General features: G+C 55.4%; 1 protein-coding gene across 8 annotated transcripts in view; it reads right to left on the reverse strand.

Annotated features, from left to right (window-relative positions):
• The window catches only part of Tnrc18 (trinucleotide repeat containing 18), a 100,216-nt gene extending 89,839 nt beyond the window's left edge, over nt 1-10,377 (reverse strand). For 5 of the 8 annotated variants that reach the window (XM_029533829.1, XM_029533825.1, XM_029533827.1 and 2 more), the window contains exons 1-2: nt 6,406-6,775; nt 4,112-4,542 (exon numbers count right to left, since the gene is read on the reverse strand). In XM_029533829.1, coding sequence (XP_029389689.1) covers nt 4,112-4,298 — 187 coding nt within the window. In that variant the 5' untranslated portion in view covers nt 4,299-4,542; nt 6,406-6,775. Of the gene's footprint in view, nt 1-4,111; nt 4,543-6,405; nt 6,792-10,242 lie in introns of those variants that run through there. The other 3 variants (XM_029533824.1, XM_029533828.1, XM_029533830.1) reach the window with 3 other exon arrangements.
• Between the last annotated feature and the right edge of the window lie 5,374 nt (nt 10,378-15,751).

A 15,751-nucleotide genomic window follows, 5' to 3' on the forward strand; every position in this document is an offset into this window, starting at 1 on the left:
AAAACACTAACGGCTCCCTGCCTACCTTCACCTTCCACACCACTGCTTTTTTTTTTTTTTTTTTTTTTTTTTAAGTCTATGCCAGTTTTGTAAAATGGCTGTTTAAAATTCCAAGACTTCATTGCTGGTCTTCAGGGACCGGGTAAGATCCGCCCCACCCCATCCAGTCTATCTCCCACTGGGCTCTCAAACCTCTGATCCCTCACACAGTTCTGTCTCTGCATTCTGTCAACTTTCTGCTCTTCAGACGCACAAAAGAGTTCATTCTGGGGATGGCTGAGGTCAAGCCCTCTGACCTGGCCCTTCACCCCAAGGGCCAGACCAGACCCAGGGCGTTTTATTTCCTACATGGCCTGTGTCCTCCTGATTTGTGTGTTTATTGCCTGGCTCCCACACTAGAAAGTGACCCCAAGGAGGGGCAAAGCCTTCGGTCTGCTGGGTTCCCTGCCACAGTTCCAGGGCCCAGTGCCGGTGAGCAGAGAGGCTCTTAGAAACCATTTGCCCAGCAATTGAATGATCGATCAATGGAAGAAGGAAGGAAAAGTAAGGCTTCAGGCTGGTGAAGCCCCAAAAGGCACCGCCAAGATGAGCCAGAGGGTAAAGTGACCTGTGGTCACACCTGAGTCTGATCCCAGGACCTCCACTGGGCTGGAGAGAAATAACTCCAGCAAGTTCTCCTCAGATCTCTGCAGGCAGGTGTGTGTATGATGCAGTCTGGTGTGTACACAATGCAGTGCGGTGCGCGCGCGCGCGCACACACACACACACACACACACACACACTGAAAATACAATTTAAAAAAATAGAAGATAAGCAGGAGGTGACCACTTTAAGAACCAGGGAACCCAACGGGCCCTCCTAGGTTCTAGAGCCTTCCCCATGCCTTCCTATACTGCCTTTTGACCAAAGGGAGGGTTCAAGGAGAAAAAAACAAGCAAACAACCTTATCTCCTCATCCCAGGTCTCCAGCAGCCAGTCCTAACTGATTAGTCTTTCTAAATCAATCCCGGTAGGCTGACAGGTTGGATTCCAGAGTTGGGAGCCCCACGGCTGGTTGCCTATTGTCCAAGGACCAGGTCAAAGTGCAGTTCCTCCTGTGTCTACATCCCTGAGTCCCGCCCCTCATTCAGTCCAGGGTGTGGGTTCTGAGAAAATAAGCACCCAGATACAAGATCTCGCTAACCACACTTTAAACTGAAAGATGGATCCTTCCCAGGCCCCCTAACTCCAGAAATGAAGTCTCACCGACAAGCTGTGAATATTCACTGCTCAAACTACAGCAGGACCTTACAGCAAGGGGGAAGAAAGCCGCCACCCCTGCTTCAATCTGACGGGTGTATGTATGTCTGTGGTATGTGTATGCATGTGGTGTAAGGTGTGTGTGTGTGTGTGTGTGTGTGTATTTGTGGGTGTATGTATGGTGTGTATATATTGTGGTGTGTTTGTGTGGTATGTGGTGTGGTGTTTGTGTGTGTGTATTTATGTGTGAATGTGTGTGGTGTATTTGTGCGGTATGTGGTGGCCTCTGTGTGGTGTGTGTGTGTGTGTGTGTGTGTGAATTGTCTAGATTTTCTAGGCTGGCCTGCCCTGATGACCCCTGCTCCCTCTATCTCTGCCTCTGAGTGCTGCATAGGTAAGTGTGAGCTTCCATGTTGACACCCCGTTCTTTATTTTATTTTTCACCTGAAGAAGGGGCTGGAGCCCTCAGCCAAACCCACATCAGAGTAGAAAGCCAGACCCTCACCCAACACTCCTGCTCCCCTGAGGTCATCAGACCAAGCTCCCCCTGCCTAGTGAACTTTCACTAGGGCTTCTGCACCCGAGCAGCCAGGGGCGAGCTGCCAGGGGCGCATCCTCCAACAGGACCAGCCCAGAGGTAACAAAAACCCTCTTCCTTCTAGGCTGCTTGACCCTAGCAAATTGCTCAGTTTCTCTGACATTTTATACAAAAGTAAACAAATAAAGACGGTCTGATAAGGCTGCCAAGATCTAAGGAGCTGGCAGCCAGAAAAAAAGCACCGGGAGGTGCCCCCGTGCAAAGATCTAGCACCTGCACCCCCTGCAAAGAAAGCCAGGTGGGGGAGGGGTGTCTGGAGTCTCCATCCCAGCCAGCCCCTCCGGTTTGAATGGGGTACAGTCCCATGTCGCGGTTAATGGGATTAAGTACGGCTCTGGGCCTTGACCTGCGGTCCGGTCTATCTACCCCATCTGGAGGTGGGGACAGATGGGACCAGTGGGAAGTCACAGAGCTTCGAGGGCCCCCACTCTTCCCTCTCTGGCAAGCAAGGCCTCAAGGGGACTGCAGTGACTTTCCTCCCATTTCCTCCAGGCCCTCCAGCTAGCTACCCTGTACAGAAGTCGAACAGCTCCAAGCAGAGAAGGCCACGACACAGGATTCCAAGGCTGCTTCCAGCTGGACTGCCTAGTTTCCGTCAGCTCATCCACTAGATGAGGGGTTAAGCATGGAAGGCAGTCTGACTATGCTACACCACCAGGTTTGGAAAATGCTGTGCACTTAGAACGACAGCGGCAAGGAATCGCCATCGGAGCTGCTCTCAGCCAAGCCTGGGCCAGATCCCAGGCAGACCTGGAGCAGGCGACAAGCTGAGATTCAGCCAGCCAGGAACACCCTGAGGTCAGATTCCCAGGCCACAGGAGGAGCCCCTGCCGCCACTTCCAGCTAAACCAACTAACCCAGAGACCCCAAAAGTCCGAAAATGCACACATCCATAAACCTCCAAAGCCCCCTCTCAAACGGAGTTGGCCCAAATGGCCTTTGTATCCCAAAGCCCTCCCCAATTCTTGCCTTGGGAATGGTCCGATGCCCCACCTGGGTCGCAGGGCACCATTCCTGTATGAATCTGGTCTTGTCACCACCCCCAAGCCCCGAGCGGACGCGCCTCTAGTTCTCAAGGGGCACACGCACACCAGGGGAGATGACCCGGGTCCCCGCGCCCCCGCCGGCAGGGATCTCTGCTCGCCCCTCCCCCGCCGGCGCTTCACAAAGGCCCTTTGTCCCGCTGAGTCCCGGACTCCCAATTCTAGAAAAGTTCCAGGAGAAAAATATCAAAGGCAGAGTTTAATTTGGCGAGCCGTGGTCATCCTGGCGAGCAGGGGGAGATACTAAAGTGGTGGCTCTGAGCCCCCAGGGTGTCCAAGTCTTGTTCCAAAGGATGAGGGAGCAGGTTCCTGGGGAAATCGACCAGGTTTGGTTTGGTTTTGTTTTGTTTTGTTTAAAGGAAGAGCTGGAGTGTTCTCCTTAAGCCAAATGCAGAAGCGAAGCGAGGAGCAGCCGGGGAGGAGGAACCGGCTTACGAAGCCGCCACCAGGCAGGTCTGCAGGTCCCAGACTCCCTGTCTTCCCGGAGCGTGGTGATCAAGACTTGGCTCAGTCCCGCCTGTCCCTCTGCTCCTTCCCTGTGCAGCCCAGGGAACGGTGAGGGACTGGGCCTTCTCAGCCACAACCTCCTGCGCGTCACCATGGGGTACCCCCTGAAGCCCTGGCTCTGCTAGAGTGCCGGCTGGGTTGCATCGACCTATATCTTCCCCCAGATAACCAGGGTCCCTAAAATCTTAAGGGTTCACCAGAGATCAGGCTCCTAAAACTGTGGTCACTATTCTCCTTCATTCTCCCACACCCACCCTTGGAGGCGTGGAACCGCCCGGGACGCGGCTACACACGGGGACTGAACCCAAGCCCCACCAGTGCTTGCCAAGAAAAAAGACCCATACGGGAGCGGCTGTCTGTCTCCCGGGGTGTGGAGCTGACACGCTGTTTTCGCGCCTACAGGTTTTATTTATTTATTTATTTATTTATTTATTTATTTATTTTTGCAAACTCCTCTTCCTCAAGAGCCCTCGGACTGGGATCCCCTAGGGTAGTTGTGACTGCAGACACTTGAGCCTCAGGAGGACTGAGACTACCTGGTACACTAGGGACAGGTCTGTCTTCCTGGAGACCGACCTCTGCTCTAGGAGCTGAGACTCCTGCACGCCCTGGTGAAACGGGACAGAGACGCCCAGCTCCAGCTGCCTAGGTTTGACCTGGGATCCCGCCCTAAGATCCCCATCAAAGCTGGAGGGTGGGAGCCAGCGCAGTGCGCAACACTTACCCGGGTGCGGGTGAAGGTTGAGACCGGCCATGTATTTCCCGGGCGGCGGGGGACCTGGCAAGCCCGAGGAGGGCAAGCGTCCGGCGGTGGCCGCGCCCACGCGGTGGCTGTCCATGGCCAAGCCAGACAGCAGCGGCGGCGGGGGGCCGTGGACGGACCGCTGGGGCCCGAAATCTCGGCCATCCATCCTCCGCGGGAGTGCCGCGATCAGCCTCCCCACCCGGCCCGCCGGCCTGCTTCAGTGGAACTTAAAAGTTCAGCCTCGATGTAGTCCTAGTGTCCTCGGGTGGCGGGCGCTCCGTGGCGTGCATGGCGGCGGCCAGCGGGGTTTGCGCTCAACCACGGGCCCGCGGCCCGGGGCGCATGAACCGCCCGCGGTGAGTTCCCTCCGGGCGGCTAAGCGGAGATGAGGAAGGAGGCGTACACGGTATCTTTGGTGAGGGAAGACCGCGGAAGACACAGAAGAGGGAAGGGGGAAAAGGGGAGGGGAGAGAGAAAAAAAAAAGAAAGAAAGAAAACAAGTTTCAGAAAGTCGCCTCGCCCTTCAGGGTAGGAGAGTAGCTAACCGAGCTGGTGGCCAGAAATAAAATCGGGAGTAGCCGCCCCCTCTCTTCGAAATGCGAAAACCTATGGTCCTTCCTCCAGCAGTTCAGGGTTCCCAGGGACGTGGCTCAGGAAAGCGGCCCGGCTAGCTGTGTCCTAGCCCCGTCCCTTGCCTGCGAAGTCCTCCGTAACTGGGGAAGGCCACTCAACAGACCGCGCCCGTTCAGCTAAATCCAAACCCGTAGTTTATTTTTCAGGCGTCACAAGCTCGGGAGGTTTAAAACTTCGAATGCTTTTGAGTTGGTTGAAATGTGTCCATAACGCCATACCACTATCTGATTAGCAAAGTTTAATGTTTAACCTTTTTGGGGCCCTCGTCTCCCTTTTTTTTCCTCTCCCGAGTTTTGGATCTCCTTGTGAGCCGCGAATAATAAATAATAATAATAATAATAATAAAAGGGGTGTTCAGTTTAGGGGCTTTTTGTTGTTTACCAAGGTCAGATTCGAAACGGGTTATTTTTAAAGGAACATCACCGCCCCCCTCCTGCTGCCCCCGTTGGGCCACTGGGAGTCGCAGAATCCGAGTCCCCGAGACGTGGCATTCTCGCCCGTGAACTGGAAAGACTCCTTCAAAACAAGATTTGGTTTCATTTTCCAACGCCCGGGCCTGGGAATACCGATGCCCGGAGAACGTGGCTTGATCTGGAGGATTTGGGGATCATCAGAGAAGAAAAAAGGGGTCTCCAAAGATCTGGCTTCTAACCTAGCTTTGTGACCCACACACCCCCAAAATAACCTACAAAGGAAAAAAAACCTTAACAGCGCGGGCCAGCGGAGGGGCGCCTCCCCAGCATCGGGTAAACCCCCCTGTAATTCCTATTTAAGCTGTTTGTTTAAAAGATCTGTCGCTTTCCTGTTCCCGAGGGGGTAAGGAGGTCTCAGAGAGCCCACCCTTCCCTCCCTGACTACCAGCCCCAGGCCACTCTAGACCCCCTGGTTCCGGGAGAACCGGGGCGCTCTAGCAGCCGAAGACTAAGCCACAGTCACGGGCTCCCGGGTGGCCAGCCGCCCTACGCCCAGACCCAAAAGTCCTCTTCCCCCGACTTTGCTAAGGACGCCTATTTTAACGTGCCTTTGGTTACAAACACCCCCTCTTCCTCTCGCCCGCCCTCGCTCTTATCTGGCTCTGGTTACCAGAATCGCGTTTACTTTTGAAAAAATCTAGGATCGTCACGGCCCGGGATACTTGTCTCAAAGGCGCCAGGAGCTTCCCGCATACACTTAAAGATAATATTCTTTAAAGGCAGCGTTTTGAAAAAGGCAGTGCCCAGGCGCCCCACTTTAAGGAAGTCGGGGTGAAGCCCTACGGAGCAGCCTTTGCGGTGGCCGAGATGCTGGCGTGGCTATCTGCGGGGTTCCACTGCGTCCTTCTCTACTTTTCCCCCTCTTAAATGCAGCTAAAATGGCTGAATTCCGGCTTTTAATTAAAAACAGCCTATAATCGAAACCGTCTCGGCGTCCCCGGGCTAGCCCGCCGCCTGCCGGGAACCAAGTAGGGAACCGCCGCCCTCGGCGCTGCTGCAGACTGAGAGCTCGGGTGGGAGTCCAGGGCGCAGCGATGCGTCCTTTCCCCCCTGATCCCTGCCCTCCGCTTCCCTTCTGGGGACCCCGACAGTTTCAGGGACCTCCTGCTCTGCGGACCCAAGGGGTACGCTGCACAAGTTCGGGGAGCATCGGGGCCCGGAGCGTACCTGGCGCGGCGGGGCTCCGGGCTCCAGGCTCCGACGGCGACTCCGGCAACCGCCGCGGTTCCTGGCGCGGCTAGGCGCCCGTACTGCCCGCCATCCCTCGGCCGCCGCTCCCCTCCGCCACCCGCAGCCGCCTCACACTTTTTGCCCGCCTTTCCTTTTTTTGGTAGAAAACCGCTCCCCGGGCCGGGCGCGCGGCGCGCCAACTCCTCCGCCCTCCCGCGGCCCCGCTCCCGCAGCCCCCGGAAAAGCCAGCTTTCCTCCCGCCGAGCTCCCCGCTTTTTAATAAAATCCAGGTAGCGCCGGTTTAAAGAATCCCAAATCTCCATATACAGCCCGGGATTGGAAAAGGTACATTACACAACCCCCCTTTCAAGTTCCTCTCGCTGGATCTAAAAAAAAAAAAAAAAAAAAAAGCGGAGGGGGGCCGAGGGGGGACGGGGGGAGGGGAGCCTCGCAGGCGAAGAAACACGCATTGTTCCCGGGTGCCCGCCCCCCCTTCGGGCCAGCCCCCGGCCGCAGCGCATTGGCCCCGCTCGCCGCCCATCACGCGCATGTAAACACCTTGGCCCTCAGCCATTCCTATAAAACCAATTACGGACCTCGGGGCTCCAGCAGTTTCCAGGCTCCCCACGGCGGGGCTGAATGATCAAAACTGGTGGTGAGAATTTTTCCGAGCCGTTTCTAGGCAGCCCTCCCCCTCACCAGCTCCAGCAGACCCCCCCTTCTTTCTCCTTCTCCCTCCCCCCCATCCCAGCCCCTCCTCCTGCGTCTGGGCTGAGTGATCAAAATAGAGGAAGATGGTTGTCGCCGCAATCCCGGGCATTGCAAGGCCTCCTGTCAGCTTCCTTCTTCGGGAGGAGGTGACAAGCTAGCCGGGAAGAGCCGGGAGCCGGCAAGCTGCACTTTGCGCCCGCGCCCGGTTGCTCCCTCTCCCGGGTGCCACTCCAAAGAGCGAGGTTCAGACGCCAAAATAACAAGGCCTGCTTCTCTCGCTCGCTCGCTTGCTCCTTTTAAAATAAAGCAGCGATTCATTCCCTGTCCCCCTAGCAGTCGCGGTCGGGTGGGGTGGGGTGGGCAAGCTGGCGACAAGGGCTTTTTTTTTTCTTTTGCCCCAGCCTGCGAGTCCCCTCCCTGAAACGCGGTGTCAGAAGGCTTTACTGATTAATATTTTGGACAGGCCGCGGCGGTCGGCAGCGGTGAGTTGCATCTTATAAAAAGGTTCCTATAGAAACCCGGGCTGTGGGGCTCTGCGGCCGAGTGCGCACCGTGCGCCCCTCCCCAAAGCCCCTTTTGGCGTGGGCGCCCCTCCTTTCCCCTCCCCACCCCCAAGAAAAACCAGAGCAGAAAAAAGGATTAGATCGGCGGAACGCGAGCTGAATCCCTCTCGGTTCTGACATTTCAGCCCTATTAGCATTTCTCCACGGGGCCTTCTGAAACCTATTAAGGTGTAATATTAAAAACCTCTTGGCTGGGGGCCTCTCTCGCCTTCCATCCGCCGCGCCCCCTCCAGGGAGGGCGAGACCGGGAAAGGAAAAAAAAAAATCTGTTGAGCTCAGAGGAAGCAAGCCAAGCCCAAAAGTGCTTGGCTGGCCAGGGCGGCCAGAGGGGGATGGGAGCACCAATCCCCCAGACTTTGTACTTTTATCTTGCTCTTTCAGCAAAAAAAAAAAAAAAAAAAAAAACTTTCGAGGTTGAGTGGCCGGGAGCGGCTGACGGCAGATCTACCTGACTGGGGACCCAGGGAGTGTGGTCCTCGCCGAAGGGACCGGTCCTAAAGGGTGGGGGGATCCCCTGCACCCTCTCCGCAAGCCCCACAGGAGCCCGAGCCCAGCTAGGCATTACCTACCCTGGAAAGGAAGCTTGGAAAGGCAGAGAGCCTTGCAGATCCTGCCTCGAGAGCAACCGTGGTTATAGGGTTTTAATTAAAACAAAAGAAGCCCGCTCTTTCACCCTACTCTGCGGACTCAGCGTTTTCCTACTGCTGCTATTTTTTTTTTTTTAAGAAAATCCATTTTTAAGGCAATTTTTTAGAGTTTTTTTTTTTAATGAGCTAGTTAGTGTTCATCCGTTCTATTTTTCTTTCCTCCACTTTTAGAAAGAAAAAAAAAAGAGGGAAGATTCGAGAGAGAGAGCTGGGGGTGTCTAATTTAATTCCAGGATAAATTTGAAGGGGGAAAAAAAAAATTCAGCCCCTTGAGAGCAGTTTCAAGTTGCCCTTCCTGGAGCTTTCTGGGCTGGTTTCTAGGCTGCCCTCTTTTAGAAGCTGGAGCTCGGTGGGGGGAGGAGGGAGGAGGGAGAAGAGAGAGGGAGAGGGAGAGAAAAGAACGAAAATAGCCGGAGCCGAGGGGAACTGAGCGGCGGTGTCCGCGCTCTCGGAGCTGGGCGACCGGGTCTCAGTGGCAGCCAGGGGCGACCGGAGGCGACCGGTGCTGCCCGGGGACCGGCAGGAGCAAAGACGGAGAGAGGGGGGTTAGAGAAAGGAGGTATTGTGTCTATGTGCCTTAGGGGAGGGGGGGGAGTTGATTGCAAGAAATAAAATAAATGCTGTTAAGCTGCGAGGGCTTCTGGAAACGAGAGAAACGGGCTGAGGGGGTGGGGGGCGCCTAGTGCCCTTGAGTCTTATCCAGAGGCCTTTGTGGGTTCCTAGTTAAACCCTCCCACGCCTCAGTCGCTCGCTTTCCCCCACCCCCCAACGCCCTCCAATATTCAGAGCGCAGGCCCTGGTCTCCCCCCAACCCCCCCCATCCCTCTCGGGATCCAGAATGTTTTTCTTATTTTAATACAGCTCAAGAAAAAATATGTATCTTGAGAGAGTCGGGGTGGGGTGGGGGGGTTGTGCAAAAGGCTTGCGGGATTGGAAAAAAACAAAGGCCTGTTTTTATAAATGTTTAATGTTTTCACCCCTGGATGCTCCAAGACGCCGTAATTGTGACGGCGGGGTATGTGTGCCATAAATCATTTAGCTGCTAATAAAAAATTATTCCAATTTGCCCCGGATTTGCCGATGGCGTTTGCATTTTTCAAGTGTGCGCCCCGTCGGCGTGGCATACCGACCCGGAGTTTCATTAGAGCTGAGGTTGGGGCGGAACATGACCCGCTCCCCTCTGGAATGTACGGCTCCCCAGGCTCCCCAGTCCCCTCTCGACCTGCCACTCGGCCCTCAGGCCACCGGGTGCGCTGAACCTGGGGAACGGTGGCCCCGGGAGGGGAACACTGACGGAGCCCCCCCATCTCTCCAGGCTGCCAAGTACAACGTGCGGTGCGCGGGCCATTGCCCAGGTCTGCGTGTCCCTGTGTCCCCCACATTTAACAGCGGTCGGGAGCCATGTTGGGGCGTGGGGACATTTCTGGAGAAGCAGAGGCTACACTACACCACCACTTCAGAGAGTCTCCAGGTCTGGGGAAATAACCTCCAAGCTGGGCTGGGCCACACTTTCAACTACAAAAGCCCTGTATATTCGACCTGAAACGGAGCTGGAGACAACCGCAGGGACCATGAGTCCAAGCGCCATCTTCCGCGTCCCATCCCCCACGCTTGTTTACCCGGTGGGATCCGTGGCCAGAAAAATTCTGTTGACGCAGTACGTGTGTGTGTGTGGGGGGGGGGGTGTTGTACTGACTGGAGGGAAAATCGTGGAGGACCTCCGCGAAGTCCCAGGACGCAATTCCCGGACAACCCACCCGGCTGGCCTGCCTGGTCCGGCATGGTTGTCCCCGGACACTCCTGAGGCTTTGGTGTATTCTTCCAGATGCCCGGTCCAGGTCTGGAAGCTCTGGACGAGTCCCCCTCGGACAAAACTCAAAGCTCTTTGTTGTAAAACCAGAGGACAGGCCAACCTTGAGTGCGGCTGCCTTCCCTGCGGTGCGCCTTTGTCCGGCTCCAGGGAACCCCGCGCTCCCCTCACTTCTTCTCCTCACTTCCCACGAAAGCTTGAACCCTCATCTTCCACAATCCGGATGTTGTTAGCGGTGTGGACAAGTTTCCACCCATGCTCCTCCATCGGGAACAGGGCGGGGGGGGGGGGAATAAAAAAAGAAAAGCTAGTTTTCATTCAAGTGACCTCTACCGGTTGCCGTGAACCTGCTCTCCCAGGGAGTGGAACTCCACTGGAGACTAAGTGACCGGGACCCTAAGAGAAAGCCAGTTTGTGCCTCCGGCGACACCACCGTTAAGAGTGTAAGGCGGGTGTTTCCGTAGATCCTAAATCCGGCTGCTCCGGAGCTCCCGGCCGGGGCGCCGCTAAAACCCGGAGAGGCCATGCCGGGCCCAGCCACGCTCCCAGTCTCTCGCTGCGGCTGGCCCATCAGCAGCTGGGTATCCTGGAGTTCATCCAGCCAAGGGTAGCCCAAACCCGACAACAAAACCAAGGATGTGGTGCCAGAGTCTCGCACGCCACCTTGGACCCCAGCGGGCAACTCGCAGCCCAGGGGCGGTGGCACCAGGCCACTTCGGATTTCTGCTCCTCTCAGCCCCGCCTCCGACCCTGGCCTCCTCCTCCGGCCCGGGTCGGGTCTTACATTCCACTGTCTGGCTCGAGATGCATTTGGTGCGCAGGGAGCGGCTAGGGTCATAAATCTGCACTCTGGCCCTCCTCCCCGAGGCAGGGCCAGGCACTCTTCTCTCCTTGGTCATGGCCTGAGGACCCCGAGACCACGCAGAGAAGCATGCCAGGAGCTTCCCCATTCGCCAAAGAGAGGGAACTGCCTCACCCACTCAGTGCCAGCATCGGGAGTATCGGGCCTCACAGATCACCGGCAGCTGGGGTAGGGGGTCTGGGCCCAGGCACTTTCTTTAGTATAGTTCGATGAAGCTGGGGTGGCTCTGAGGTCATTTATGCCAAGAAGGAGGACCTCTAGACCCCGTATTAATCTCAGGCCCTTTACAAGAGATCTACTTTGGGGGAGGGAGCATCCAAAAACCGATCAAAGTGGCTACAGGCATGGTATTTGGAGACAGGACGTCATAGGCTTCCCTTGCCTCCTTGCCAAGGACACCCCGAAACGCCTCCTTTGGGTCCGGTTTTCCCGAGCCCACCACGCGCCTTGATTATCAGAACCGATCCATCCAGAAAGCAGGCATGGGTCATCTGGCGATGGCGGCCATAGCGTGACTGTTAAACCTAAGGGGGGGTGGGAAGGAGGGCGAACTACCCAAGGGAGTGTATTTGCGGTTACTAACGTCTCATACTACAAGAATTTTCTTTGCCAAAGGGGCAGGCAACAGACCATTATGCTGGTCCCTGTGAGTGCACGGGGCTCAGGGTGGGGACAGCTGCACCGGGAGGCAAGCATTTACCCTCTCGGTTGCTTCTCTGTGTGTCAGATGCGGGGTGCAGGGATATGGAAACCTTGCTCTCACCCACGGAGCTCTTGGATTCCCAATGATGTCTCAAAAGCACTTTTAGAGAGGCCGAGGGCTTCGGGCCGGGCGCAGAGAAATGTGAGCACTGACCCGCGTAGTAGCCGAGCCGCAAAGGCTGTAGATCCACATTCCCGGGCTAAGCAGTTCCTGCAAGGCCCCAACGAAGCGCCTCGGAAAAACAACAAAGCTTTGCCAGTTTCATCCAAGGTTAAACTCCACCGCAAGCATTTTTCTTTTTCTTTCTTCTTCCTATTTTTTCCCCTCCCTCCCCGGAATCAGAGCGATAGCGTTACTGCAAAGAAACCGCAAATAAATCAGCTCCTCCTCGGCTGCCCGCTTTAGAGCTGCGGTGACCTTGGGGGGGGATGTTTTCCTGCTAGACCCGTCCCAGAACTGGCGTGGGGGGGAGGTACAGTGCCAACCCAATCCCCCCACACACACACACCCCTAGAGAAACAGGAGGGTGGCCAAGGACACCGGTGCGTGTACATTATAGTATGTGTGCCCGTGGTGAGGAGTTTGGAAAGTGGTCAGGGGGTACTGTGGTTATTTAAGGAGGACTGTGTCCGGTAATGGGGGGGGGCGGTTGCTGCTACGGCAAAGGCCTGTGTACCCCAGGCTGCGGTGTCCACCCCACCCCCGCAAACGCCAAGCTAGTTCCTGGGGAATGGGGAACAAACCCCCGATGGACAAACGAGGCCTCTTTGGGGACCTCTGGTCTTTGTCTGGGTGTGACCGGGTGTGTTCCGCAGCCAGTTTGTGCGGGGTGTGACTAATCGGATTTCTGTGTGTGAGTGCCGGGGTGACTAATGGAGGGCTTGGCAGCACGTGTGTTTGGGGAGGGGCGCTGCACCTAGGTGGGGACTCGGTGCCCCAGGAGGGGGCTGGCTGATCTCAGAAGTTCCCTCCCTTCCCCCTTCCTCCTGGCTCCCAGCTTTGTTTGGGCCTCCGCGGGGCTGCCTGGCAGGCCCGTGCATGCTAGGGAGCTGTGGCGCAAATTCCACAGCATGCCTGGCGCCCAGAGGCAGCTCCTGGCCTCCCGCCTCCCTCACCCACGTGGTGCCTCCAAATCTGGGCTGGCCGCTTTCAAATTGGGGCTGTCCCACCCCCTGTAGTTGAGCCCTCCCAGCTTTTTTCAATGTTGCTCGGGGACACCCGAGCTCCGTGATTTGTGATACTGTCCTAAAAGGATTCATGGAGATGGCGGGGGTCACAGCCACACACCAAGGAAGTCACACACCAAGGAAGTCGCTTAGGCCGGGAGTTCGGGCTCTCTTTGGACCTTTAGCCCCGCTTCTGGTGCTGTAAATGGAATCCAGTCACTCACACACCACACACAGTAGTCAAGAGCTCCTCCATCCACCTCTAGGCCTTTAGCTCTATCTGGACCCCAGACCATCGGGGCCTTGAAGGTGGATGTGGTTCACACTTCTAACCGCCCTGCTCCAAAGGCAGTCTACCCAGGCCAGCCAAGGCTTCATCGTGAAACCTTGTTCCATAAGGAGGAAAATAAGCAAAACTCCAGTTTTCATTTATTTTCTAGTTATCTGTGATGGTATATAGCTACCCTCCAGAACCTGAGAGGTGGAAGTTGGGAGAACAGGAGTTCAAGGTCATCCTGTGCTGTCTAACCAACAGAGGGAAGCCTGCAGTTCAGTCAATCAGCTTCTCTCCCTCTCAAAAAAAAAAAAAAAAATCAATAAAGGGGGCCAGCAAGATGGCTCCGTAGATAAAGGCTCTTGCCACCAAGACTGCCGATCTTAGGATCATCCTGGGAAGTCTCAGAAGAGAATGGCCTTGCAGACATGCTCCATATACACACAGTAGATGAGTGCTTTTTAAACATATGTGTGTGTGTGTGTGTGTGAGTGTGTGTGTGTGTTTATACAAAACATATTTTTTTAACCAGAAAAAAAAAAACTAGGAGATTCTCTAGTGGGTAGGGATGGGTGTGGTTAAAAAGGTGGGTGCAGCTCTCCACACCGCCCGGGACCCCAGGGCAGATTAATTTGGAGGTCCAGACACCTGGATAATCAATCACACATACCATCTCTCAGTTCCACAGCCCCTCTCTTGCTCGTAGGCTGCCTTGTCTAGTGTCTTTGCCAGGCAGAGACACACTCATCAAGAGGGCCCCTAAGACCCAAAGAAGTGGGGGTAATCTAAGTAAGGTGACACACACACACACACACACACACCCCGTCAAGAAAAAGATGGAGAGGGGGTGGCTCTGACCATATCTCCTGAGCCAGTACATTTCCAGGTCTCTCTCTCTCTCTCTCTCTCTCTCTCTCTCTCTCTCTCTCTCTACCTCACTCCCCCCTCCTTTTTTTCCTTTTTATCTTTCATTAGCATGCATTTTCTTTCAAGCAGGAAAGAAAAACATTTTCCATGGCTACAGCTTGGCTTTGAAAGCCCCCTCCCCTCTCCTCCCCAGTGGGTGCCCACTCCCCTGTCAATCTCTTCTCATCCCCTCCCATCCACTCAAAGCCAAAAACACTGGCGCCCTCCCCCACCCCCAAGAAAGATCAAACCTGCGATGTGAAGACACACACCCTCCACAGCTTCCGGGCAGTACACCTCTGTGTCTGTACCTCAGAGGGGGGGGGCAGGAAGCAGGGGACCCCCACCAACACCTGTGCATATCCAGATTCAGCAGCCACAGTACATCATTTCTCAGGAAACTTCTAGAACTGCTCTGGCCAGAAAGACCCTGCCCACTTGGATTTTATTTTTTATTTATTTTTTCTGGAAACCTTGATTCTCCTCCAGGATGTGCCCCCTGCACCACTCTATTCCCCTGATACAGCTCCCTCTTCTGGGGGGGGGGGTGAGGCTCTGTTATAGGTTGACTGCTCCCCCACCCCCACCCCTAATTCCTGTGTGTGGAAGCAATCTCCTCAAAATTGAAAACATTCTGTCACACTGGGAAGCTGTGGGCTCTGGGTCACATAGAGCAAAGCCGGCCTAAAATAAAAACATAACCTTACATAAGTCACAGGGCGCTTTCCCAAGGTACGAGGAGTAACTGTCCTGTCCACAGAGCTTGTCTGAAGGTCACTCCTGCATGTAACCCCTGTACGTCTGTCCAATAAAACTCCTTGGTTCACCAAGGCGGGCTTCACCGTGGTCGGTACCTGTGTGAGTGGATGGGGGTGTGTAGTGTATGCGCAGGGATGTAGGTGCCTGGAGCCACCTCCCCTACTGCTCTCTGCCTTATACCCTTGAGACAGTCTCTCTTCCTGTATCTAGAGCGAGGCTGGTTGCTTCTGAGCCCCCAAGCAATCCTTTGGCCCCCACCCCCACGTGCACACTCCCTAGAACAAAGGTTCTAGATACCTCAGTCCTCCTGCCTGTGCAGCAAAACCCCTCACCCCCACTGAGCCTTCAGTCAGCTCCTGTTACTTTGACCCACTGTCAGAGTTCTGTCTGGGACAAGTTAATTTCACCTTATGTTAGAGCAACAATACTCCAGAATGACCTTATATGGAAATAGGAGCTTTCCAGAGTATGGTAGTACAGGCCTGTCACACTAGCAGTTGAGGCAGGGGAACCACAAATTCAAGACAAAACCTGAGCTGCCTGGAGAGACTCCGCAAACAGAATTACCACTTTAACCTTTTGTGTATGGGGTGCATGTGCATACAGAGGACAGAGGTGTGTACACGTGTGTGTGTGTGTGTGTGTGTGTGTGTGTGTGTGTGTGTGTGTGGTGATTTAAATAGGTAAGGCCCCCACAGACTGCTTGGCCCATAGGAGGTGTGGCCTTGGAGTGGGTGTGGCCTTAGTGGGAGAAAGTGTATCGATGTGGGGGCAAGCTTTGAAGTCTCCTACGCTCAAACTATGCCCAGAGTGGCACACAGTCCCCTTCTGCTGCCTGCTGATCAAGATGTAGAACTCTCAGCTCCTTCTCCAGCACCATGCCTGCCTGCGTGCTGCCATTCTTCCCGCCATGATGATAGTGGACTGAACCTCTGAACCTGT

Source organism: Mus pahari, chromosome 23, assembly GCF_900095145.1.
Source record: "Mus pahari chromosome 23, PAHARI_EIJ_v1.1, whole genome shotgun sequence".
NCBI classification, from domain to species: domain Eukaryota; kingdom Metazoa; phylum Chordata; class Mammalia; order Rodentia; family Muridae; genus Mus; species Mus pahari.